Genomic DNA, 25,610 nt, shown 5'->3' on the forward strand with positions numbered 1-25,610 from the left:
GTTAAAGAAGAAATGATTTCCACATCACACGGAAATCTTGGTAATGTGTTTGCTTGTTTGAAATCACAGGTCTGCTTTGTTGCTGTTAAGACTCTCTCATTAATTGGACAGTTACAGACTGAAACTCAAGTAAGTTTTAATTAACTTTAAGTTTTCAATACTGAAGTACAAATTTTCAAAATAACATACAATACTGTTTTCACAGTAATAAGTTAAAAATTAAAGAGTAGAATACATTTTACAAAGTCCAATTTACTATTTTCTAAGTCAGATTTTTTTCTTTTTACACTTACCGTTTTTATTTGAGGGGTGGTCATGCTTATTCCACCAGAGCCTACAGAGGACAATGGTTGCCTCTATGTTTTCCTCTTCCACCACATGGGCTCAGGGGATAGAACTCAGGTGAGGTCGCCAGTCAGAGCTCCAATGCTGTATCAACATATCTGACAGAAACTAAAGGAGGAGGGATACAGGTCTGCCTCCCATAGCTGTCAGTGTTCAGGGTAGATGAGCCTCCCATGGTTAATCATCTCTGAAAACACCCCCAACAACACATTTACCAGGGTACTGTATTAATTCCAATGTGCTACTGAATCCAAATTGACAGCCAGCATTAACATAAACACCTTAATGTTTCATTTTTGCCCATATTATCACTTTTAAGAATAAATGCTTTTATAATAACCATTTCAAAAGTATCCAAAAGTAAAGATTTTATACAATTGACTTCCATATATCTATCATTCAAGCTCAGTGATGCAATGTATATGCATCATCTATATTTATCTGGAATATTTTAAAGCAAATCCCAGATGCTCTGTTATCTTACCCCATATATACTTCACATCTTTTTTTTTTCTTTATATGTAAGTACACTGTAGCTGTCTTTAGACACATCAGAAGAGGGCATCAGATCTTATTACAGATGGTTGTGAGCCACCATGTGGTTGCTGGGATTTGAACTCAGGACCTTCGGAAGTGCAGTCATTGCTCTTAACCGCTGAGCCATCTCTCCAGCCCCCTCTCTTTTTTTAAATATATATTTTCTTTATTTACATTTCAAATGTTATCCCCTTTCCTAGTTTCCCCTCTGAAAATTCCCTATCCTCTCTCCCCTCCCCCTGCTCCTCAACCCACCCACTCCCGGCTTCCTGGCCCTGGCATTCCCCTATACTGGGGCATAGAACCTTCACAGGACCAAGGGCTTCTCCTTCCACTGATGACCAACTAGGCCATCCTTTGCTACATATGCAGCTAGAGCCATGAGTCCCACCATGTGTTTTCTTTGATTGGTGGTTTAGTCCGAGGGAGCTCTAGGAGTACTGGTTAGTTCATATTGTTGTTCCTCCTATGGGGCTGCAAACTCCTTCAGCTCCTTGGGTACTTTCTCTAGCTCCTTCATTGGGGACCCTGTGCTCCATCCAATGGATGGCTGTGAGCATTCACTTCTGTATTTGTCAGGCACTGGCAGAGCCTCTCAGGAGACAGCTTTATCAGGCTTCTGTCAGCAAGCTCTTGTTGGTATCCACAATAGTGTCTGGGTGGGTTAATGGGATAGATCCCCAAGTGGGACAGTCTCTGGATGGTCATTCCTTCAGTCAGGATCAACTTCTAAAAACTGTTGTGTTCTTATATAATCACAATATCATCATTTACAAACCAGTGGTATTTTCTTGATATCATTTAATATCCAGTCCATATTTTAATTTTTTCAATATTTTTAAACTTTTTGGGGGGTTTTCCCTCGAGCCAGGACCAAGACCTGCATGAGGTAGTGCATGCCCTATAATCCCATCACTTAGGAGGCAGAAACAGGAAGGTTTAAGGTTATCTTCAGCTACACAGAGAATTTGAAGCAAGCCTGGGCTACACTAGAGCCTATCTTAGAGAGAGAGAGAGAGAGAGAGAGAGAGAGAGAGAGAGAGAGAGAGAGAGCCAAAGCAGTAGTTCTTCTGTATTGTTCGCTGAGGCTTCTCCAGTTCTCCAGTATGGTGCTAGCCCCTTCCTTTTTTATATCATTGATTTAAAAAAAAACTGGTTAATTATCCTGTAAGATATTATGCCTCTGCATCCATCTAAATACTTTCTTATGATAACATGTTATTTTTCTGTATCCTGTATGTCTAAAATACGACTTGACTCTGGAGGCTTAGGTCTAGATTCAACTCATTTTAACAACACATTATATAATGCTACATATTATACATTCAAAATCATAAGGGATATAATGGTGCCATTGTGATGGCAGTTGCTATTGTTCTGATCCTTACATTAATTATACAGTTTCATATCAACTTTCACGTGATGGTTTTAGAATACCTACAGTCTATCATTTCATTAGCAGTTATAATTTCGTATTTTTCTCATTTTGCCACCCTCTCTGATTTATCAGAAATTACTCTATAAAATAAATTGTCTCATCTGGGGATATAGCTGGGTAGGAGAGCATTTGCCTAGCATGGGCAAGGCTCTGATTTTAATCTCTAACATTCATAAATGAAAATAAAAATAAATTATTATTTATCATTATTTATTTGGTTACTCTAAAATACAATTTGTTTGGGAAATGTGGGATAAATATTTGATTATTTTCCTTTTAAGGCTTTGAAGGGTAATAACTTGAAAATGGGTAGTAACCTGTAATGATGCCCATTATTTATTTATTTATTTATTTATTTATTTACAAGAGAATTGCATGAGCGCTTCACCGTATCTGCAGGGAAGGCACTTGCTTCCATGCCTGACTGCTTTAATTTGATCCCTTACACCCACATGGTAGAAGGAGAGAACTGATCCTCACAGTTTGTCTTCTAACCTTCACATGTGTTGCATGCTGTGATGTAATAAGTATATCTTTTTTTAAATATTTATTTATTATATGTAAGTACACTGTAGCTGTCCTCAGACACTCCAGAAGAGGGAGTCAGATCACGTTACGGATGGTTGTGAGCCACCATGTGGTTGCTGGGATTTGAACTCAGGACCTTCGGAAGAGCAGTCGGGTGCTCTTGCCCACTGAGCCATCTCACCAGCCCAAGTATATCTTTTAAAACAATTAGATGCCCCAGTGCCATCTCCTATATTTTCAGTCCCAGATTTGGAATCATTACTTTCCCCCTCAAGAGCTCTGATTCCTTTATATGTCAATTGATATTTTGAGATTACAGTTTGAGCACTTAAGTGTCCAATGCTATTGGGGTTCACATTGGTGTTTAGTGTGATTCATAAAATGTGTAATTTTTTAAGGATCTCATTGTGGTATTTTTGATTAAGATGTTATAGGATTTTATGTTTTTCTCTGGCTTAATATTTGGTTCATAGCAACAATAATATATTATATTCTTACTATATATAGTATTCATACTATATAAAAAGGCAAGTCAAATTGGATTGCAACTTTTACTAATGTGTTTTTTGTGTTCTTCTCAGATCAATATTGTGCTGAAGTTAACACATTTACCAGCCCTGCCAAGCTATACTCTTGATCTTTGTGAGTTTCCACTTAATTATGCATCTCAGAGATTTTATATGATGCAAGGAATTGTGATTGCAATGACAACTATAACCAAGTACACTCAAGGTGCAAGGTTCTTGTGTTCAGATGGAGTGTGTCCTCTTTCAAAAGGTCAGTGTTCAAATGGGAAATTAAAAAATCAAGCTGTTTTCATCTCCAACCATATTTACAATTGGTGGCTAATCAAGCATTTATTAGTGTCTCCTAACATTTATTAGTCTACTGTGCATAATCTTGAAACGATCTTCGCTGCACTCCACAGATTCATAAGTGTTGGTGTTGTCCTGGAAAAGGACATATCAAATGAGACAGAACGAAATGAGATCTGTTTGCTCATGCAGTTTCCTCTTTGCTTAAGATCTAACCTGGCCAGCCGCTTCTCCATTGATTCTCAAGGCTGGATCTAACCTAGCCAGCCACTTCTCCATTGATTCTCAAGGCTGGTTGAGCTGGATGAAGCTTCCTCTCTCCTCTCTGAGCTCTCTGTTAATGACGCCACATACAGAAATTGTGTATTTAAGTATCCATGTCACCAATGCCTTAGCATAGTGCCTGAGAGGAAACAGTCATGTTGCCAACACTTGGGAAGCTGAAGCAGGAGGATGGAGGGTTCAAAGCTAGCCTGGGCTACACAGTGATACCTGTACAAACAAACAAACAAACAAACAAGGCAAGCAATACACACTAACTGATAATAGTAAATGATTGAAAAATAGCCAATCTGAGAGAGGCTGAGCTCAGTGCTGTTTTCTTTCAGGATTTCAGTATGTGAGAGTCCATGTGCCTGGAGCTACAGAATCTGCAACAGTAAGAAATGACTTTTTATGCAGTCTCTGTTCATCTTCACTTCAAGAAGACAGAAAATTTAGAGTACTTGGTGGTAAAAAATGCATTTACATTTTGTGATAACTTTCAAATAGTCTCTTGTATTTTAATAGGAGACTTAATCTGAATATGGATTCTATTAACATTTTTTGTTCTTTACCTTAAGATAAACAGATAGTTGAAATAATCACCACAAAAATGTTTCATGCTTTTCAAGGAGACTCTAAAAACCAGCCATTTAGGTTTCAATCACTTGGTATTTTCCTAAGAGGTATGTAAAGTTCTGTTTGAATTTGAAACAAATTGCTAACATATTGTAAAGTATACTGACAGCTTAAGTACAAAAAGTTATCTTTATCTGGAATTGCCATTTATAGTAATGATATCACATTATTCTCTCTCTCTCTCTCACTCTCTTTCTCTCTTGTGTGTGTGTGTGTGTGTGTGTGTGTGTGTGTGTGTTGTATGTTGTAGTTTGTTAATATTAGCATACAGGCTGGGTGTGATAGTACATGCTTCATCCCGGCATTAGAGGCACTCTGTAAGATCAAGGCCATCCAGATTTACACAGTGAGGCCCAATATAAAAAAATAATTAGTATATGAACATGATGAAGAAGAGATTTGGGGATTTTGCTGCACAGAGTAAGTGTCTGTTAAAGATGAGACTGACTGTGTGAGTGTGGAGAACTGATGGGTAAGAACAAGGAGACAAGTGCCTGCCATGGAGTGGGGCATCACTTACAGAATCAGGCGCCTAAGAAAGAAGCTAGAGCTGTGGCAACAATGCACGTTTGCCTTTTCCTGTGGACTGAAATTTGAGAAATTAAAAGTATTCACTTAGGGGCTAGAGAGATGGCTCAGCAGTTAAGAGCACTGGCGGCTCTTTCAGAGGTCCTGAGTCAATTCCCAGCAACCACGTGGTGCCTCACAACCATCCGTAATGAGATCCGATGTCCTCTTCTGGTGTGTCTGAAGATAGCAACAGTGTACTCACATGCATAAAATAAATAATTTTAAAAAATAATAAAAGTATTCACTTAGAGAGATGGCTGCTGTAATTCTACAACCTTTAAGTGTTGTGCTGTTTCACTGTTTGTCTTGAGACTCAGTGCTTGTATTGAGGTGAGAGAGGAGAGGCAAGGGACATGAAGAGGGTGTCTGTGTGTCTCTCTCTGTGTGTGTGTGTGTGTGTGTGTGTGTGTGTGTGTGTGTGTGTGTGTGTGTAATATATGTACTTGTCCCTGTGTGCATGTACAGAGGTCAATATTGAGTGTCTTATAGATCTCTCTCAGCCCTGTTTTTAAGACAAGGTCTCTATCACAGCATGAGCGTGGTGCTTATCCGTCAGGCTAGGCTTGCTGTCCCCCGAGCTCCAAGGACTGGCCTGTCCCCCCACACCACTTAGCACTGAGGTCACAGGTGTCATCTGCCATGCTCAGCATCTCATGTGGGCATGAGGAAACTAGGCAGAGCTCAGTAAAGAGCATGGCAGGTACTGTGCTTATTGAGCCTCTTTCTAAGCCCTTAATTAGACTTTAAAAATAAACTTGGAGGGCTAATAAGATGTGCTGTCAGGTAAAAATGCTTGCTGCCAAGCCTGACAGCCTGAGTTGATTACTGTAACCCACATGGTCAAAGAAGAGAACTGATTCCTGAAAGTTGTACTCTCACAGCCAACATGCACACACATACACCATACATACAGCACACATACACACTTAATGGAGATTAAAGGCTTAGCCCAGTCTGCATGTGTGAGAAGAACATGGCCTAGCATGAAAGGGTGCTTTGGACTAGATGTGCATTCAGTTTTTCCTCTTACAATGATTGGCCCCACAGAGATTGCTTGCTCTCTTGGTTGTCCATGAATAAGGTACAGGTGGGAATATCCAGTTTGTAGTGTACAGAGTGAATGGTATCTTTTAAAATTACTTAATTTTCTAGATAAATAATGTGACTTACATGATGTTTATTAGCATTCTTTAGCATTTAATTGAAATATGTTCTGTCTTATATAGAATGGTATTTTTCCTCTTGACAGCATTATAGGTGAATATTTAATTATCCTAGTTGCTATTCCACATGCCTCTTGAAGCTAACTTGCCTATAAATAGCAACATATGTTAGCAATATAATGGCCTTGGTTTCCATTATTGGTGCCATTGCATATGGATACTGTAATTTTTAAAAAGATTTACTTATTTATTTAATGTATATGAGTACCCTGTAGCTGTACAGATGGTTATGAGCCATCACGTGGTTGCTGGGAATTGACTCAGGACCTCTGCTGGCTCCGGCCCTGCTCACTGCAGCCCAAAGATTTATTTATTTTTATATGTAAGTACACTGTAGCTGTCTTTAGACACACCAGAAGAGGGCATCAGATCTCATCACAGATGGTTGTGAGCCACCATGTGGTTGCTGGGATTTGAAACCAGGACCTTTGGAAGAGCAGTCGGTGCTCTTAACCTCTGAGCCATCTCTCCAGCCCCCACGGATACTGTATTAAATAACGGTAAACACTTCACTACTAACTCAACTACTGAGTTGTCACTTGTTTCAGATCTTTGAACCAGATATGATATGCAATTTCATTTAGTGAATGCTATTTTCTTTTGTGTTTAATAAACATAGATGAACTAGTGAATAAGATGAAAATAGGAAATGAATATAAAATTATTGGAATTCCAGTCTGTGTCAAAACTTCACAAACTGCTCTCTGTGTAGAAGCAAATAATATCACTCCCCACACAGCAAAAGGTAAGAAAAACCATGTATTTTAACATATGTAAGTCATCCATTTAGCAAACTGTTGTTTGCCTTTGTGCGAGGCCCTCTCCTAAGCAATAGAAACATAGTGAAGCAGAAGGCCAGGCTGTCTACTCCTAACTGGCATGGTGTAGGGCTTACTCTGTGTAGCCCTGGCTGTCCTGGAACTCACTCTGTAGACCAGGCTGGCCTCGAACTCAGAAATCCGACTGCCTCTACCTCCCAAGTGCTGAGATTAAAGGTGTGCGCCATCACTGCCCAGCAAATACCACCTTTCTTACCAGCAGTGTCCCTGGACAGCTTCATCATAATTTAGCATTATGTAACTACAAAATGGAGAGAAGTCCTATTCTTTTCACTTGCTTTGATAGCTAAATAGAAAGACTGGAAAGCTGGTTATATCTGAATAGAGTGGGAAGTTTAGAATCTGCATTAATAGAAACCGAACTTGAATTTACCTTTTTTTTTTTTTTTTTTTTTTTTTTTTTTTTTAATGGTCTTATGAGACAGGGTTTCTCTGTGTTGTAGCCCTGGCTATCCTAGAACTTGCTCTGTATACCAGTCTGGCCTCCAATTCACATAGAATAGCCTGCCTCTTCCTCTGTCTCATGTACCACCACCATCCAGCCCAACTTGAAATTAAATGCAAGTGAATTCTAGATACTTCAGCTTATCTTGGAAAGACTTTTCAAAAGAAGGAAACTGTTGAAGAAAGCAAGCAACATAAACGAACAGTTTGGTGACCATTTTTATGTATTGTGAAGTACTTCATGATTTACTTGTTTGTTTTCAGAACACAGCTTATATGCAGGTGGAAAGTCTGCTTTCTTATGTTGAACTCTAGGATTCAAGTGTTAGACTACGATAGGCCTTCCTAGAGATCTGTGCCGTGAGCGCTGCCCAGGGGCTAGCAGAGCTATCACACACAGCTTCTCCTCTAACATTCACCTTTCTTAGGAGCTGGATAGAATCAGGGTGGAGAACATTTAGACTATTACAGTGTGGCACAGCGCAGTTATTTCAGAGTAGGAAAATACAATCCTTCAACCACAGCACCCTGGGTACTTCCTGATAGGAGCCTCACCCTGCTGCCTCACACATAACTGCAGAGGAGAACAGATGATTGGCTTTCAGCTCACAACTCATTCATGTGGGGGTGTGAGGGAACTGGGGTAAGAAACGATGGACAAGCATTGTCACCAATCGTAATATCATAAAATTTATTTTGAAATTATTTTGAATAAAGGAATCCAATACCTGTCCTCTTTATTTTCTTTCAGTTCCTTTAGGAATTAGTGACAACTTTAGGCGTCTCCTCTCCTTGACTTCGAGCTCGTGCTGGAAATTCACAGCAATGCTGGCCAATGTCTTTGCATCACAGATTGTTGCTCCTGGGACTTACAATTTGCTCAAACTTTGTTTGTTGATGAGTCTAGTACAGACAAGAGACTGCAACAGGGAACGAGAAGACTGCTTGGATATTTTAGTTATAACCAGTGACACTCTGCTTGTAGACAGGTAAGGTGTTTGCCATGACGTTTTCAGATTTTATATTGCTCACAAAATTGTATAAATTCTTCCTCCTAATATTACTATGATTATATAAAATGCATCTGAATACTAAAGCATTTAAATAGATTAGTGTTAATAAAGTTGAAAACTTGTTTTTACAGGGTCTCACTATGAAGCTCTGGCTGTCCTGGAACTAGCTCTGTAGAACAGGCTGGCCTCAAACTCAAAGATCTGCCAGCTTCTGACCCCTGAATGCTAAGACTTAAGGCATGCACCACCACCACTTGGCTTAGAATTTGGAACTTTTGGTCTTAGATAAAATTTATATATAGCGAAATAACCAGATCTTGTCACTACTATTTTTAAGGTTTGTTTATATATTTTATATATATGAGTGCTTTGTCTGCATGTATTCCTGCACACCAGAAAAGGTATTGGGTTCCATTATAGATGGGTGTGAGTACCATATGGTTGCTGGGAACTGAACTAGAACCTTTGGAAAAGCAACCAGTGCTCTTAACCTCTGAGCCATCTCTCCAACCCCATGGAGACAAATGTCATTATTATTAAAAAAAAAAAAAAAAAAAAAAAAACCTAGAAGTTTTTGACAAATTTTTCTAATTTGCTTTACATTTCTGTGATAAACACCAGGCCCGGAAGCACTTCACTGGGAGAAAGGGGTTATTTCAGCTTACATGTTACGCTCCATCACTGAGAGACAAGGGTAGGAGCTCAGGGAGGAACCTAATCCAGAAACTGACAGCAGAACCAAAAACGACCACTGATATCTGACTTGCTCTCTGTGTCTGGCTCAGCTGCCTTCCATGTACATCCCAGGACCCACAGAGTGACACAGGCCACAATGGCTGGACCCTCCCACATCAATCATTAATCAAGAGAATGTTTGCCAGACATGCCCACAGACCAATCTGACGGAGGCAGCTCCTCAGCTGAGGCTCCCTTTCCCAGGCGGCTACTGTCTATGTGAAAGGGCAATGCCCAGCACACACTCACTCTGAAAACTTACCGCAGTCTTTCTTCCACTTATCACCATAACTAACTTTCCTGTTGTTGGCTTCCCTTCCCTTTCCTGTTCCTGAGACAGGGTTCTCTGTATCCCTGGCTGGCCTGGAGCTCTCACTTTGTAGGTCAGGCTGGCCTTGAACTCAGAGACTCGCCTGCCTCTGCCTCCTCTGCTGGGTTTATGTTGTTGTTCTTCTCCCGATGATGGTTTTGCATGTTTTGAGTATTATAAATAAACTGCTCTGTTTTAACATTTTGGTGATAGGGATCAATACTAGGACTTGGTATATGCTAGACAAAGCCTCTACAGCTGAGCTACATACCCTGTAAACACTCTTGTATAACATTTGTGTCACTTCGATTTAGAGGATTTCTGTTTCCGGTTTGTTATTTCCTCTTGTTTCATGTTTTCTGGGTTCAGTTAAGAAATTTTTGCCTACATGAAAGTTGTGAAAATTCTTTGTTTTCTTTCTAGAAATATACTTTGGGTTTTTTTGTTTGTTTGTTTGTTTGTTGAGTCTTTTCCCAGTGTGTCCATGTTGTGGTGGAGTGCGCATGCCACAGAGCACACACGGGGGTCAGAGGGCACGTTGGTGGTGTTGATTGTCTCTTTGTACCTTTACATGTGTTCCAGGGATTGGACCCAAGTTGCTGGGCAAGTGTCCTTACCCACTGAGAGATTAGCTGTCCAGCTGGCCCTTGAGAGAGTGTCTATATGGTGTTATGTAGTGAAAGTTGATGTTTCTCCTATGCAGTCTCCACATCATCTGTTATAAGATTTTATCTCCTTGTTTCCTCGTACCAAGTTTAAAATTAAACTAGACTGTAAATCTATTTGAACATTATTTTTTGTTGTGAATTTTTTGTCTATATTTAGGTCAATAGTACACAGTCCTGATTATTCAGGCTTGAAATCAGGCAAGTCAACTTTGTCTCAAAAATTAGATACTTTAAAAAAGTTGTATACCACCTCCAAAAATTCTATTTTAAGTAGTTGAGGAATAGAGATGGGCATTAGAATTTGTTTCGAAACAAAACAAAAACTCCTTACATGATTTTAATATGATCTGTAGCTAAGAACCACTGCTCATTTCAGGCTAGAAATGTTCCTTCTGCAGTGCCCTCTGTGTTCCATACCCCACAGCTAATGTTTAAATCGTGTGATGATGCACACACTGACCACACTTTCTGGCATTTTCCTGTCTACATCTAAAGGACACTACCTGGGTCCCTTTTACATTCCATGTCTGTGTCTGGTCGTCATATATGGTTGCATCAGAAAGTTATAATTTCTGTGGTAAGGATTTTAAAGATAGCCACATTAGACAGAGTTTTCATTGCTGTCATAAGTGTTCAAGAGAAACAATTCAAAGGATAAAATCTTTATTTTTGCTCACAATTGCAGTCTGTCATTTACACGTTCCATTGCTATCTGCCAATACTGAGGCAGAATGCCATGGCAGAGAAAAACAGCTCATCTTTGGTAGACAGGAACCAGAGGGAGAGAGACAGGAAGAGGCAGAGGACACAGTCTATTTGTTCAGGGAATGTCCACTTACTTAAGAGGTCCTAACTCCTAAATCTTCTGTCCTAATGTGAGTTCCTCCATTGATCAGGTACAACCCCCAGGATCCCACACTTTGCCCAAGCCCACAATCTAACCAACCTCAAACACGAGTGCTTGGAGGATATCTCAGGTTTACCACAACACTAAAGTAATGATATTCTTTAGGTAGACTAAAGTCCTTTATCATAATTTAAATTTGAGAATTAAAGAAATTGAAGCAGTTAACAATAATATTAAAAGCAAAAATGAAGATGGAACAAGCGTTGTCATGATACAGACACAGTAGGAAAAGTCAAGATAGGACATTGACAAACCTGAGAAACAGATCTAGAATTTATAAAAGAAAGTAAGCCATAAAAAGACAGTGATCCACCAGGCAGTGGTGGCACACGCACAACTCTAATCCCAGCACTCAGGAGGCAGAGACAGGTCTACAGAGTGAGTTCCAGGACAACCATGCTACACAAACAAGCCCTGTCTCAAAAACAAACAAACAAAACCACAACAACAAAAGAAATTATGCAGTTTAAATGTTGCCTTTTTATGGTTTTCTCTGACTCTTTTCTAAAAGGAAATAATAATTCCCTTTGTGGTACTCTCAAGAAATTATTTTAGAATTATTCCATTGTAAAGTATTTCTCTAACTCTGTCTACACTGTAAGTTGTTCAAATAAAATACCAGGTTTCATATATGTACTGCTTGATAGAAAATGGCCAAATTAAATTTAAACATGTTGTTAACATGTAATGACCTCTGAAAATAAATTATTAAATATCAGTGAATAATTTATTTTTCCTAGACTTTTGAATTTTAGCATGAATCTTGTCTCCCGTGGTATACGTCATCCTGTCTGTACAGAAGTTTTTCCTACAGTGTCCAGAAATAAATATGGAACAGGAGCAGTGAGCATTCAGGCCGGCAGTGCTTTGCTTGCTAAGGGTGGTATCTGCTTTATAGGAGACCTGACATCCCATAAAAAAGATAAACTTGAACAGCTTCAATCAGGTAAATAATACTTTCTCAAATCATTCCACCTGTTTAATCTTGTCTTACCTGTACTGAGGAGTCATTTAACAGCTAAGATAGAATTGCACAGGGCAGCCGGGCGTGGTGGCGCATGCCTTCAATCCCAGCATTCGGGAGGCAGAGGCAGGCAGATTTCCGAGTTCGAGGCCAGCCTGGTCTACAAAGTGAGTTCCAGGACAGCCAGGGCTATACAGAGAAACCTTGTCTCGAAAAACCAAAAAAAAAAAAAAAAAATAGTGCACAGGGCTTAGGAGATGGAAATTAGAATGAATGTTAGTTCTCAGTTTAATTTTAGAAATAAAATAATAACTTAATTTGCAAATGCATTGTTTTAGCCTTTAATCTAGGTTCTAATACATGACTGTATTTTGAGCCAATTTTGTTCCTTTTTGTCTTATTATATTATTGAAGACTTACCACAATGAGAAAAATAGTTGTTCCAAATCTTCAGGTTTGTCACCATTAATTGTAGTTAATGCTAACTGTGGAGTTATTGTTGTTGTTTTAATTTTAAAACCCAGGATGAAGAGATTTCCCTCTATTCCTAGTCCACTAACAAGTTTTATTATGAATTAGTATAGGATTTTGTCAGATCTTTTTTCTTATATCTATTAATTTGATTATGCAATTTTTTATAGCTTACATTGATTTTGCTTTGGGTTTTTGCTGTTTTATGAATATCAATATTTTATTTGTATGTATATCTACTTACCACTTGGGCCTGGTGCTCCCAGCAGCCAGAGAGGACATTGAATCCCCTGGAGCTGGATTTGCAAATAGTTATGAGCTGTTGTTAGTTCTGGGAATCAAATCCTGGTGTTCTGCAAGAGCAGCCAGGGTTCTTAACCACGTCGGCATCCCTCCAGCTCCACATTGATTCATTTTGAATACTGGACCAGCACAGCATACCTGAGATAGGCCCAACTTAATCGGTATGAATAATTGTGTGGGTTTTCTGGAAAGGTGTAAAAGAGATGCCTAATTACATACTGGACAGTGCCAGCCTACCAATGGCTGACAGGTACAAGCCCAGTTTGATAAGTAAATGCACTTATCAGAAGTCACTGATGGAACGTTTGATAGCCTACAGGCAGCTACCCTTACCTGAGCCACCTCTCCAACTCCTGTTTTATAGAGTTCTAAGTGCCCCATACAGGACAAAAGCAAATCAGCTCTAGAGAGAGATGTGTCTAGGGGAGCACTTGGTCCTTATCCTCCCTCATTAGAAACTTTGAAGGTTTTAGTAAATACTGTGAGACCATGAGAAGGGAGGCTTTATTTGGTTGGAGTCTGACACTTGCTGCCAGTATACAGACAGCTAAGTAGCAGATTGCTACAAAATAGTAAGTATTACTTTGGTAACTTGTCTTGTTGCTGCAACAAAATACGTAACAAAAGCAATGTACAGAAGGACGGGTTTATTATGGCTCACAGTTCTAAAGGGAACAGTCCAGCCCATCCTATCGGGAAGAGAATAATGGCAGTTCAAGGCAGCAGGTCACTTTGCATCCATAGTCAGAAAGCACAGAGAGATGTGTATGCTCAACAGCTTTCTATGTTTCTTTCCAGTTATTTATTTGTGTGTATGTATGAATGAGTGTGGTGGCTTGAATGAGAATGGCCCCCATAGGCTTATACATTTGAATGCTTGGTCTCTAGTTGGTAAATCATGTAGGAAGGATTAGCAAGTATAATTTTGTTGGAGAAGATGTGTCGCTGGGGTGAACTTTGAGGTTTCAAAAGCCCAGCCCAGGCTGTCTCAGACACTCTGTCTGCCTCCTGCTTGGGGATCAGGAGGTACCCTCTCAGCTCTCTACTCCAACACCATGCCTGCCTGCCTGCCTGCCTGCCTGCCTGCCTGCCACTATCCTCCCAGCCATGATCATGGAATAGCCTTCTATAGCTATATGCAAGACCCCAATTAAACGCTTTCTTCCATGAGCTGCCTTGGCTGTGGTGTCCCTTTACAGCAATAAAACAGTAACTAAGACATATGGGGTATATTCAGAATATAGATGTTTCTGTAAGTTAATACTTTAAAAAACAGAAATCTTGGGCTCAGGAGTAGAGTGCATGCTTTCCATTTTTTATTGCTGAACATCAGTGGTCATCAGGGGAATAGAAGTAAAAACCACAAGGAGATAGCAACAAGCATAAAGTAGGGACAAGTACCAACTCCAGAAGAGACCAGAAGTCAAGTTAAAACACTGCTGGTACCATCTTTCAATTTTTAATAACTTTAGGCTGGGGATATAACTTAATTGATAGAGTGCTTGCCTTGAAAACCCTAGGTTTGGTCCCCAGCACCACACACAAAAGAGAATTTTAAAAACAGCTTTTCCTTTGAAGTCACACATTGCAAAGTGCAGTGAGACTGGAGGAAACACATCCATGGGTTATCAACAGTGGCCTGTCTCTTTCTTTGAGCATTGATAGTGTCTACATGGCCTTCATGACACAACTGACTCTAACTTTAATTTTCAGTGACTTCTCTTTCATTGTTGATGAACTGAAGTCCAATTCCTTACCATCTCTTACCTTGGCTGCAGACACTGTCATTAACTGAGCAAGAGGTACTACTACTGTGCCTTTGGATCAAATTTGCTTCCTACTTCTATGGAATTACCTATTCAGGACATAACATATAAACAAATCCTTTCATGTGTGGACATCTGTGACTGACATCTTTCATTTAGCTTTAAAAAAATAGCAAATTTCATCCATGAAAACATAAATCTATAAATCTCAGCACCCTGGAATCTAAGGTAGAGGGTCAGGAGTTTAAGGCCAGTCTAGGATACATAGTGAGTCTGAGGCCAGCCTGAGCTACATAGCAAGACTCTTCTAAAAAACACACAAAACAAGAGGTGAATTGGCTCACTAGGTAAAGATGCTTGCTGCTAGTCCAATGACTGATTTTGATACCTAGGATTCACATGGTATAAAGAAGGAACTGACTTCCTCTAGTAGTCCTCTGAAATACACACACACACACACACACACACACACACACACGTGACCTGCACACAATGTATGCATATACATGCACACTTAAAAACATACATAAATGTAATTTTTAAAAGTATAAAAATATACATTCAGAAGTTACCATTTCAACTTTTGTATAATTTTGTGGCATTAAGTGTGTGGTGGATTGAACAAAAGTGATCCCCACAGGCTTATCATGTATGTGAGTGCTTGCTTCTCAGTGGAGCACTCAGTGGAGTGCTGGGAAGGACGAGGAGGCCTGGCCTTGTTGGAGAGATTGTTACTGAGAGGCTTCAAGATTTCAAAAGCCAGTGTGAGCCCCAGTCTTGTGCTCTCTGCCAGCTGCCTGTGGATCAGGATGTAAAGCTCTTGGCTACCACTCAACACCATGCCTGCATGTATGTTGCTATGCTCCCTGCCATGATGATAATAACTAACTCTCTGAAATCATAAGTCCCTAATTAAATGCTTCTTTTCATAAGAGTTGCAATGATCTTGGTGTTTCTTCATAGCAATGGGCAGTTACTAAGACAAAGTACATTTATAGTCTTATACATCTATTACTGCTGTACATTTCCAGAATTGTTTGATAACTCCTGTTTTAGAAATTATTTAATCTGGACTCAATATTTCTACCCCCATCTTAAATGGTTTAGTTTCCAGATTTAAACACACATACACACACATACACACACACACACACACACACACACCCCTCTTTATATTCACAAGAGCTGGGCAGATACCTAGCCTCCATGCTATTAGAATCTACTTTCCTATAGATAAATTCTTACTTACTATTTACTATGTTTCATCTGGACTTTTTCTTGACTCCAGTTGGCCAGCCTTTGGGGCCATGGTTTTTATGGCTTACCTATCCTATGGTGACTTCTCCTTCTCCTCCTGGACCTTCTTCTCCCTCATGGTCCCTCTCTGATCTCCAAGCCCAGGAAACCTAAACTCCACCTACCTCCTTCTGCCCAGCTATTGGCATCTTTATTTACCAATCACAGAGAACTTTGGGCCAAATTGTACATGCAGACTCTCTCATCTCTGGGACAACCAGGTCTTAGGGGCCTGCACTTAGAATTACAATAGATAACAAAAGACCAAACTCAACACACTCCAAATATAAACTTGTAGGATGAGGTGCTGTTTCCCTAATTGGTTCTTGATTTGGTCAATAAAGAAGGTGGAAGCTGCCGGGCAGTGGTGACCCATGCCTTTAATCCCAACACTTGGGAGGCAGAGGCAGGTGGATTTCTGAGTTCGAGGCCACCTGGTCTACAAAGTGAGTTCCAGGACAGCCAGGGCTACACAGAGAAACGCTGTCTCAAACAAACAAACAAACAAACAAACAAACAAAAAACAAAACAACAAAAAAAAGAAGGTAGAAGCTAATTGATGGGTGAAGGGTAATGGTGGGACTTCTAGGTCCCAGGAGGAAGAAGGGATGAGAGAAAGGAGAAAGGGCTTTTCATCCAGGTTTTGGGATGAGAAGAAAGCAGCAGTCATGTAAGATCTTGGGGAAATTAGAACTGGTGGCCTCTGCCACCAAGGAGGTCAACTGGAGACTGTCAGATAAAGGCTAAGTTGGTAAGATTAGGGCAGGAGATTCTGCACCCAGTAATTGTGCTATCTGACAAGTTTTAAATTAATAAAGCTGTCTAAATGTTTTCTTCCACGGAGCAAAGGTGGGCAGAGAAAGAGAGAAGGCAAGAGGGGCCGGTGGAGTGTGGACAACAGCTCCCAGCTTTCCAGGTTGGGGGTTGCTATGGATCCTGAGCTAAGGCAGGAAAGGCAGTAGTCACTGGCTGTGGGACCAGCAGCAACTGATCTCAGAGCTAAGCTGGGATAGAGCGAGGGCCATGGTCCCAGGCAAAGAAGGAAGCATGCTTTTAAAATTGACATGCAACATAAACTCTATACTCATTAAATGCTAACTCCCTATTTCTATCTATTAGCCCCTGGTGATATTCATTCCATTTTCTGTCTTTATGAACTTGTCTATGAATAGAATTTCATTCTTTTTTTTTAAAGAAGTTTTGTTTTAAGATTTATTTATTTATTATATGTAAGTACACTGTAGCTGTCTTTAGACACCCCAGAAGAGGGCATTAGATTTCACTACAAATGGTTGTGAGGCACCACGTGGTTGCTGGGATTTGAACTCAGGATCTTCGGAAATGCAGTCAGTGCTCTTAACTGCTGAGCCATCTCTCCGGCCAGGATTTCATTCATTTTAATGCTGAAAAATGTCCATTCATTTATTACATTGACAGATAGCTTGTATCCACTTTTTGCTAGTTGTGAATAATCTGCTATGAGTATTTGCCTTAGTTACTTTTCAATTGCTGTGGTAAAACATCATGACTAAGACAACTTAAAAAAGAAACAATGTAATTTGGGGCTTATGGTCTCAGAGGTTTTGAATCTATGACCGTTAATGGTAGGGAGCATGGCAGCAGCAATGGCTTAAGGGTTAAGAGCACTGGCCTCTCTTCCAGAGGACCCAGGTTCAGTTACCAGCACCCACATGGCAGCTCACAACTGAAGTCCAGTTCCAGGATATCTGATACCCTCACACCGATGCACATAAAGTAAAGTAAAATTAATTATTAAAAAAAGAAAAAGTATAAATATAAGCTTATATAAAAATATGTTTAAAGGTAAAGCTGTGCATACTAGTACTTTTTTTGTTGTTGTTTTTCGAGACAGGGTTTCTCTGTGTAGCCCTGGCTGTCCTGGAACTCACTCTGTAGACCAGGCTGGCCTCAAACTCAGAAATCCGCCTGCCTCTGCCTCCCAAGTGCTGGGATTAAAGGCGTGCGCCACCACTGCCTGGCGTACTAGTACTTTTAATAGAAGTATTTTTCCTGCTTTTTTAACAGCATACTAGCTTTTTTTTTTTTCCCCCCATTGGGCTCCACTAAGTACTCCTGCCTACTAGAATGGCAAAAAGAACTTTAAAGAATTGATAAGAATTGAGAATATGGAACCTCTGAATTCTTGTGTATTGTTAGAGGGAGTAGAAACTAGTGCAATCATTGTGAAAACTGCTTGGGCAATTTCTATGAGGCTAAGGATTCACAATCCAGGGGAAAGAAAAGTATAACTCAATAGTTAATCATAACTCTACATATCAGTAAAAATAAAGCATACTTCTGAGTATGCCTGGAAGTCATTCCAGAGAGGATAAATCAGCCCACCCTGCATGGAGGTGGCACCTTTACTGAAGGTAAAGAGCAGAACATAGCCAGGCAGTGGTGGAGCACACCTTGAATCCCAGCACTTGGGAGGCAGGGGCAGGCAGATTTCTGAGTTCGAGGACAGCATGGTCTACAGAGTGAGTTCCAGGACAGCCAGGGCTACACAGAGAAACCCTGTCTCGAAAACAAAACAAAACAAAACAAAACAAAACAAAAAAACAAAAAACAACAACAAAACCCTGTTCAGATGTGCAGTGTCTAAGTTCTCAGCTAACACATGGATCGTTTCTTGTGATGCAGCTTTGGAGAGCAGAAGCGTTACAGTATTCATCCCAGGAAAGAAGTTTGGGGATGATTTCGATCAGCAAATGACTTTTCCCATTCAGTGCAGTTTTTGGTCTTTTGTTGATATGGATTCATCTTCAAGGAGAAATGTGCAGAAAACCAGTACTCTGATTGGTCAGATGGTAAGGGCTCTGACTATTTTACTGTTAGAATATTGTTGAATAATGTTTAGGAGGCCACCTGTAATCCTAGTACTTGAGACATGGAAGCAGGATTAGAATTCAGAGTCATCCTCAGCTACATTGTGAGTTTGAGGCCATCCTGGGCTACATGAAACCCTGTCTTTAAAAAAAAAAAAAGCAGCTTTTAAATGTTTTTCAGAGAACTGTTAGTATGTTTTCACACTCTTCTCTGCTTCCACCCTCTTCCTTCTTACATCTTCCTCATTTCTTAGGTAAGACTTCACCATGTAACCAAGATGGTGTTGGAACTCATTATATAGCCTAGACTGGCTCAAACTAGCCATCATACTGAGTGCCAAGAGCTGGAGTGCAGACATGCCCTGGTATACCCAGCAACATCTTTGGACGTTTTTGTACTTATATACTTCATCAGACATTACAGCTGAATAATGATCCAGTTGTGAATGTTTGTGAGGTTTTTTTGTCTGAGCTACATCCCACCCCTAAAATTTTCACTCATGCAAATCAGATGTCTATAGAATATAGATGCCAATAGAAATTTCTGTTTCAAAGTTGAGAAGTGTGTGTGTGTGTGTGTGTGTGTTTTCAAAGTTGACATCAATGTCTTCCTCAACTGCAGTCCACCTTGGTTTTTGAGCAGTCTCTCTCTCTGAAACTCACACATTTAGCCTAGTCCTGCAAGCTCACGGGATCTTTCTGTGTCCACCTCCCCACCACTGAGATTACAAGCACTTGTTTTGGCACCAAGCCTTTCTGTCTGGGCTCTGGAGGATAGAATTCAATACGTCCTCCTCATTCTTTACTGACTGCATCTCCTGAGCCTTAGAAGGCTTTACTAAATATTTAATAAATACTCTGTAAGAACTTTCTTAAAAAGTTGCTTTCCACAAATTTTGACATTTTTCCCAGAAATTACTTTAAACTGTAGTTAATGCTGAAATAATCACTAGATAGTTAAATACTAGAATGATCAATTTGTATTTAACTATTTCTGGTTACTTAGCTGTGTGTCCTACCTCTGTGTTTGCTGTAGGATTGCAGTTTGATTCCAGCCAACCTTGCAGAGGCATTTGGATTACTGATTAACTGCAGTGAGGCATCTCCTTGCCACCCACTTCTTCCTACTGTGCAGCACACTTTAAAGAAAGCAGTGGAGCCTGAGGGGCTGCTGTACTTAGCGTCTAAGCAGTTCACAACTGAAGACTTTGAAAAGGTAAAGTTAGATAAAATGATTACTCAGAATGCCTACTCGTTTCTCAATTATTTATTTTTATCTTTACATTTATTTACTTATTTATTCATTTGTGTGGTGTGTGTATGTGCCCATGCATGCATGTATTTTGCATGTGTGTTGACACAAGTGTAGCCCAGGACACATCAAGGTCATACATAGAGTAACTTTGTAAAATGCAGTTCCCTCCTCCTGTGGCGTATGGGGATCAAACTCAGGCTGTCAGGCTTGACAACAGTGTCTTTACTCACTGAGTCACCTCACCAGCCCAGTTCTTAATTTAATAGAAGTCTACTTTGGCATTATTTTTTTCTTCTTCTAGAATTTTATCTAGTTCACTTTTTGTTTGTTTTTTGTTTTTGTTTTTTGAGACAAGGTTTCTTGTAGCCCAGGCTGCTTGGACCTCACTATGGTTGCCAAGAATAGTCTTGAACCTTCTGCTTTGTTGTTGTTGTTTGTTTTTGTTTTTTTGTTTTTGTTTTTTCCAGACAGGGTTTCTCTGTGTAGCCCTGGCTGTCCTGGAACTCACTCTGTAGACCAGGCTGGCCTTGAACTCAAGAGATCGTCCTGCCTCTGCCTCCCAAGTGCTGGGATTAAAGGCGTGCACCACCACTCCACTGCCCAGCTCATTTATTTATTTTATGTATGTGAGGACTCTGTAGCTGTCTTCAGATAAACCAAAAGAGGGCATCGGATCCCATTATAGATGGTTGTGAGCCAATCTGTGGTTGCTGGGAATCGAACTCAGGACGTCTTGGGGAACAACCAGTGCTCTTAACTGCTGAGCCATCTCTCTAGTCTGATTCTAACTTTCAAGTGCTAAGATTACAGGTATTTGCTACTTATGCTCAGCTGGTATTCTTTCACATAAGCTTGCTTCCAGATTTTTAATACTGTAAGTACATTGTATAGAAAAAATAACACTATGTAAAGAAACGTTCATATCCAAATGTTAAGCTTATTTCTTCTACTACCATCTAAATATCCATAGCCTTAAAAAGATCAATATATTTAGAAAGAATATTTGTATAGAAAATTAAGCTTGCCATGTGAGTATAGTTATTTACATCATGACTTCAATTTTTTTTAAAGTAGTCTGTTATTCAAAAGAAAAACAAGACACATAAAACATTTAGGGCAACTTAAATGCTGAGCTGAGTATTGCTGTCTCTAAATATATATGGAATTCAGAAATAAAAATATGAATATAGAATGCAAGAAAACCTTAAGGAATAAATAAGAATTTAGTTGGGCATTGAGAAATGATTGAAAAAAAAATGCCAGATGATGGCATTTAATTCCAGCGTTCAGAAGACAGAGGCAAGCAGATCTCTTGTGAATTCAAGGACAACCTGCTCTACAGAGCAAGTTCCAGGACAGCTAGGACTACATAGGAAACCCTGTCTTGAAAACTCAAAGATAGAAAGAAATGAGCCTCTGGGAGAGGTGAGACTCCCCCCACTGGAAGTATAGAATCAGCCAGTTCCAGTGCACAGTCTACTTCTGCACAGTCAGAGAGGCTATTCTAGGTAAAATTTCATACTTGTTACAAGCAGAAGGGAATGACTTTAAAATGCTCAGTGACTTGGAAATGGCCCAGATATTTACTTAAGTTTGATGTAAAAAATATGGAAACTTTTAAAAATCACATGCCAGCACTTTGATATTATAATGAACCCATCATAAAATTAAATCTCTTAATTTTTTAATATTTTTAACTTAGCTACTGGCTTTTGCAAAGAGTTTGAATATGGAATTCAGCTTGGAAGCAGAAAGAATGATTCATGGCTATTATCTAGCAAGTCGCAGAATAAGAACAGATTCTATACATGGATCAAAGCTGTCAGCATCTGCATTAAAATATTTGTAGGTATTCAATTCAGGATTATAAGGTTAAAATTGACTTAGATATGAACATAATTAACTTGTTTTTATATTTGTTTTTCTGTTTGATTTAAGATTGGTTGCTTGATTATTTGTTTTAGAAAAGTCTGGGCTGGTGAGATTGCTCAGTGGGTAAGAGCACCCGACTGCTCTTCCGAAGGTCTGAAGTTCAAATCCCAGCAACCACATGGTGGCTCACAACCACCCATAATGAGATCTGATGCCCTCTTCTGGAGTGTCTGAAGACAGCTACAGTGTACTTACATATAATAAATAAATAAATCTTAAAAAAATATATATAAAAAAGGGGAAAAGTTTAAGATGACTTAATGACAGCCACATCAGTATCACTGTGTTGAGAATGTGATATTATGGTGTGGCTCTATCATAGTTTATAGTTCCTTACTTAGAGCCCATTACTCCATTTGATATAGTAAAATACAATGTCAAGTTATTAAGATCAAGAGTAAAATATTCCAATAAACAAATTAAGTGTGTAGGAAGCTCCATGCATGGGTCTATGGCGATAGATATGTTAATTACTTTCCTCCACTATATACATGGTTATTTAAATAAAACTGAAAATGGGGAAGGCAAGCCAAGGTAAAATCAACTCCTTAATGAAAATTTCTAAGTACTAATGAGAATTACATAATAAAGTCATATATATAATACTCACAAAACTACACTGCATCAGTTTTGAAGTTCCACTGTCTCATGTTGCCTTTTGTCTGTGGTGAGACACCCTGTACTTAAACTTCTATAACCGCATATTATATATGACTACATGGCCCCCAAATCAGGCAGAGTTAGTTTTAATATAACTACCTTTGTGTATTTTATGGACAAATACTGAGAGTGGGTATGGGTTTATATGAGCTAGGTAAAAGAACACTTACTGAGAAAACTCACTAAGTCTTCAGTTTTCTCCTCTTCTGTAGAATATTCATTTTGCCCTCATTTTATGAAGGTTCCACATGTATTTTTCAGGAATCTGAATGAGGACACTAGGGTTACAATAATCAAATATGGCCGGGCGTGGTAGCCCATGCCTTTAATCCCAGCACTCGGGAGGCAGAGGCAGGCGGATTTCTGAGTTCGAGGCCAGCCTGGTCTACAGAGTGAGTTCCAGGACAGCCAGGGCTACACAGAGAAACCCTGTCTCGGAAAACAAAAACAAAACAAAACAAAACAAAAAAAAATCAAATATGTTACATTGAGAGATGTTCACAGATTTGAATTATGATCTTGATCTAGCAAAAGGTTAATAGAATAAATGTAAAGTCTCCAACCAGGTTCCCAAGCTTCCTCGTATAAGTGTGGCTGTGTGGAAAGAGGGTGGTATACCCAATATGAGATTTCATTCTGTGTTTAATGTGAACAAACATAAAATGATTTATCATTTTGAGATTTAGGTTGTATTAATAGAACACGTGGGCTGGAGAGATGGCTCAGTGGTTAAGAGCACCCGACTGCTCTTCCAAAGGTCCTGAATTCAAATCCCAGCAACCACATGGTGGCTCACAACCATCTATAATGAGATCTGACACCCTCTTCTGGCGCACATGAAGACAGCTACAGTGTACTTATGTATAATAATAAATAAATCATTGGGCCAGAGCGAGCAGAACCTACTGGAGTGAGCTGGGTTGACCAGAGCAAGCAGAGGTCGTAAAAATTCAATTCCTAACCACCACATGAAGGCTCACAACCATCTGTTCAATGTACCAATAAACATAAAAATAAATAAATAAATCTTTTAAAAAACATTAAAAAAATAGAACATGTTTTAAGAGCAAGAAAATGAGAACTCCATCTTATCTCCACTCTAACAATTAAAAGAAACACAGGATACTATATTGTAAAGGTTAACCAAATCAGCTCATAAGGAAAATAGCTGCAATATTAAGAAAGGAAAGTTGTGTTTCACCAGATATGGTGTCACATACCTTAAATCCCAGCACTCAGAGGGCAGAGGCAGGTGGGTATCTATGAGTTCACTGCCAACCTGAATAGCAAGTTCCAAGATAGCTGGAGCTATATAGACTTTATTTCAAAAAAACAAAAGACAAGTTATGTTTTATGACATTGTGTGCATGTGTCTGCGCCTGTGTGTGTTCGAGTGTGTACACAGTTTAGGCTGGAACCCAGCGTCTTGTATCTTTGAACCACACCACTAGCCCTCCTGCCATTACAGACACTAGGAATATTTACATTGGAAAAAATAATCCATGAACCAACTATGAAAATAACTGAACATTTGAAGAGTTGTCATATTTTGATCTCTAGCTCCAGCATATGGAACGAGACCAGTGGGTGGAAACTACAGTGACAGAGTTTATCTTATTCAGTATCCTATCCTCCTTCACACACACACACACACACACTTCATGCCCATAGTCACTCAGTCAGTAAAGTCTACAGACTCAACTTCAGTTCCCTGAATCTCAAGTATCCAGCAGTTACTTAAGAGCCTCACATCTGCCTGATGAAAGCTGAAAGCTCTCTCAGGTAAAAAGCAGTTTACATGTTTAAAGAGGTAAGTTACTCCTACAGTAGTGAGTGGGAGCATATGTTCAAAGGGTAATGGAGTTCAGGGTGCTGTGGACAGAGTTCGCTATGGATCAAGAATTTTGAATTGTAAGATTCCATGGACTTTAGATAGATGAGGGGCTGACAAAGGAACCAAGGATCTATATGTAAGGGATGTTCAGTCAGACTTGTTTCCCCTTTTTTGTATTTATTGGAGCAGAGGTCCCCTCCCCTTTTTTATAAGTCAGGAGATTTGCCTCTTCTGACACAATTTATTTAAGATTCTGGGAAAGAAATAGCAACGTGTAGTTCGTGTTATGTCTTGGTTTGTTCCTGTTTAATACTATTTTTGTCTTACTAACCTCAGTTTCCCTCCTTAGAGTGTCTTTATCTGAAGCCCACGCCCGGCTGAGCCTAAGGACCACAGTGCTCAGAGAAGACGCACTCATCGCAGCCTTGTTGTTGGAAATCTCTCTCACACTGAGATACGGTAATGCACCTAGTAACACTAAATAGCTTAGCTTATTAAATTACTGCTACATTTTAAATACTTTAAAATAATTAATCTTTATTGTTATTGGATATGTCTTTCTTGAATTTGAACATTTACTGTTTGTTCAAGACAAGAGTTTCAGCATGTAGCCCAGGCTGTTTGTAAACTCAAAATCATATTACCTCCATCTCTAAGCGCTGGGATTCCAGCTATGCCACCATGGTGGTGCAATATCATCTGCTGACTGACTTACACATGACTGCTATTTGGAATATCTGTGAGACTGTGAGACTAAGTCTCACAGCACAGGCCCAGGCTCACCCTTGACTTGCTGTCAAATCTCAGCCTCCCAAGTACCCAGTTCTCTGGAAAAGCAGCCAGGTTCTTACCACTGAGCTGTTCCTTCTCCTACAGTCAAGCCAAGCACTCAGCTTAGGAGCCCAAGGGGCTTGTACATTATTATACACACATTCCTAGGCGTCCTTCCCAAAGGAGACAGACAGACTATACATTTTATGAAATAGGTTATAGAGAGAAATGATTACT

General features: G+C 39.6%; 1 protein-coding gene across 4 annotated transcripts in view; it reads left to right on the forward strand.

Annotated features, from left to right (window-relative positions):
* The window catches only part of Mcmdc2 (minichromosome maintenance domain containing 2), a 37,450-nt gene that overhangs the window by 5,888 nt on the left and 5,952 nt on the right, over positions 1-25,610 (forward strand). For 2 of the 4 annotated variants that reach the window (XM_011238376.2, NM_177722.3), the window contains exons 4-14: positions 70-129; positions 3,430-3,625; positions 4,272-4,394; positions 4,506-4,610; positions 6,976-7,101; positions 8,391-8,628; positions 12,013-12,218; positions 18,737-18,903; positions 19,958-20,137; positions 21,879-22,021; positions 24,952-25,061. In XM_011238376.2, coding sequence (XP_011236678.1) covers positions 70-129; positions 3,430-3,625; positions 4,272-4,394; positions 4,506-4,610; positions 6,976-7,101; positions 8,391-8,628; positions 12,013-12,218; positions 18,737-18,903; positions 19,958-20,137; positions 21,879-22,021; positions 24,952-25,061 — 1,654 coding nt within the window. Of the gene's footprint in view, positions 1-69; positions 130-3,429; positions 3,626-4,271; positions 4,395-4,505; positions 4,611-6,975; positions 7,102-8,390; positions 8,629-8,783; positions 9,133-12,012; positions 12,219-18,736; positions 18,904-19,957; positions 20,138-21,878; positions 22,022-24,951; positions 25,062-25,610 lie in introns of those variants that run through there. The other 2 variants (XR_001784301.1, XM_017320486.2) reach the window with 2 other exon arrangements.

This window comes from Mus musculus, chromosome 1 (assembly GCF_000001635.26).
Source record: "Mus musculus strain C57BL/6J chromosome 1, GRCm38.p6 C57BL/6J".
In the NCBI taxonomy this organism is placed as follows: Eukaryota; Metazoa; Chordata; class Mammalia; order Rodentia; family Muridae; genus Mus; species Mus musculus.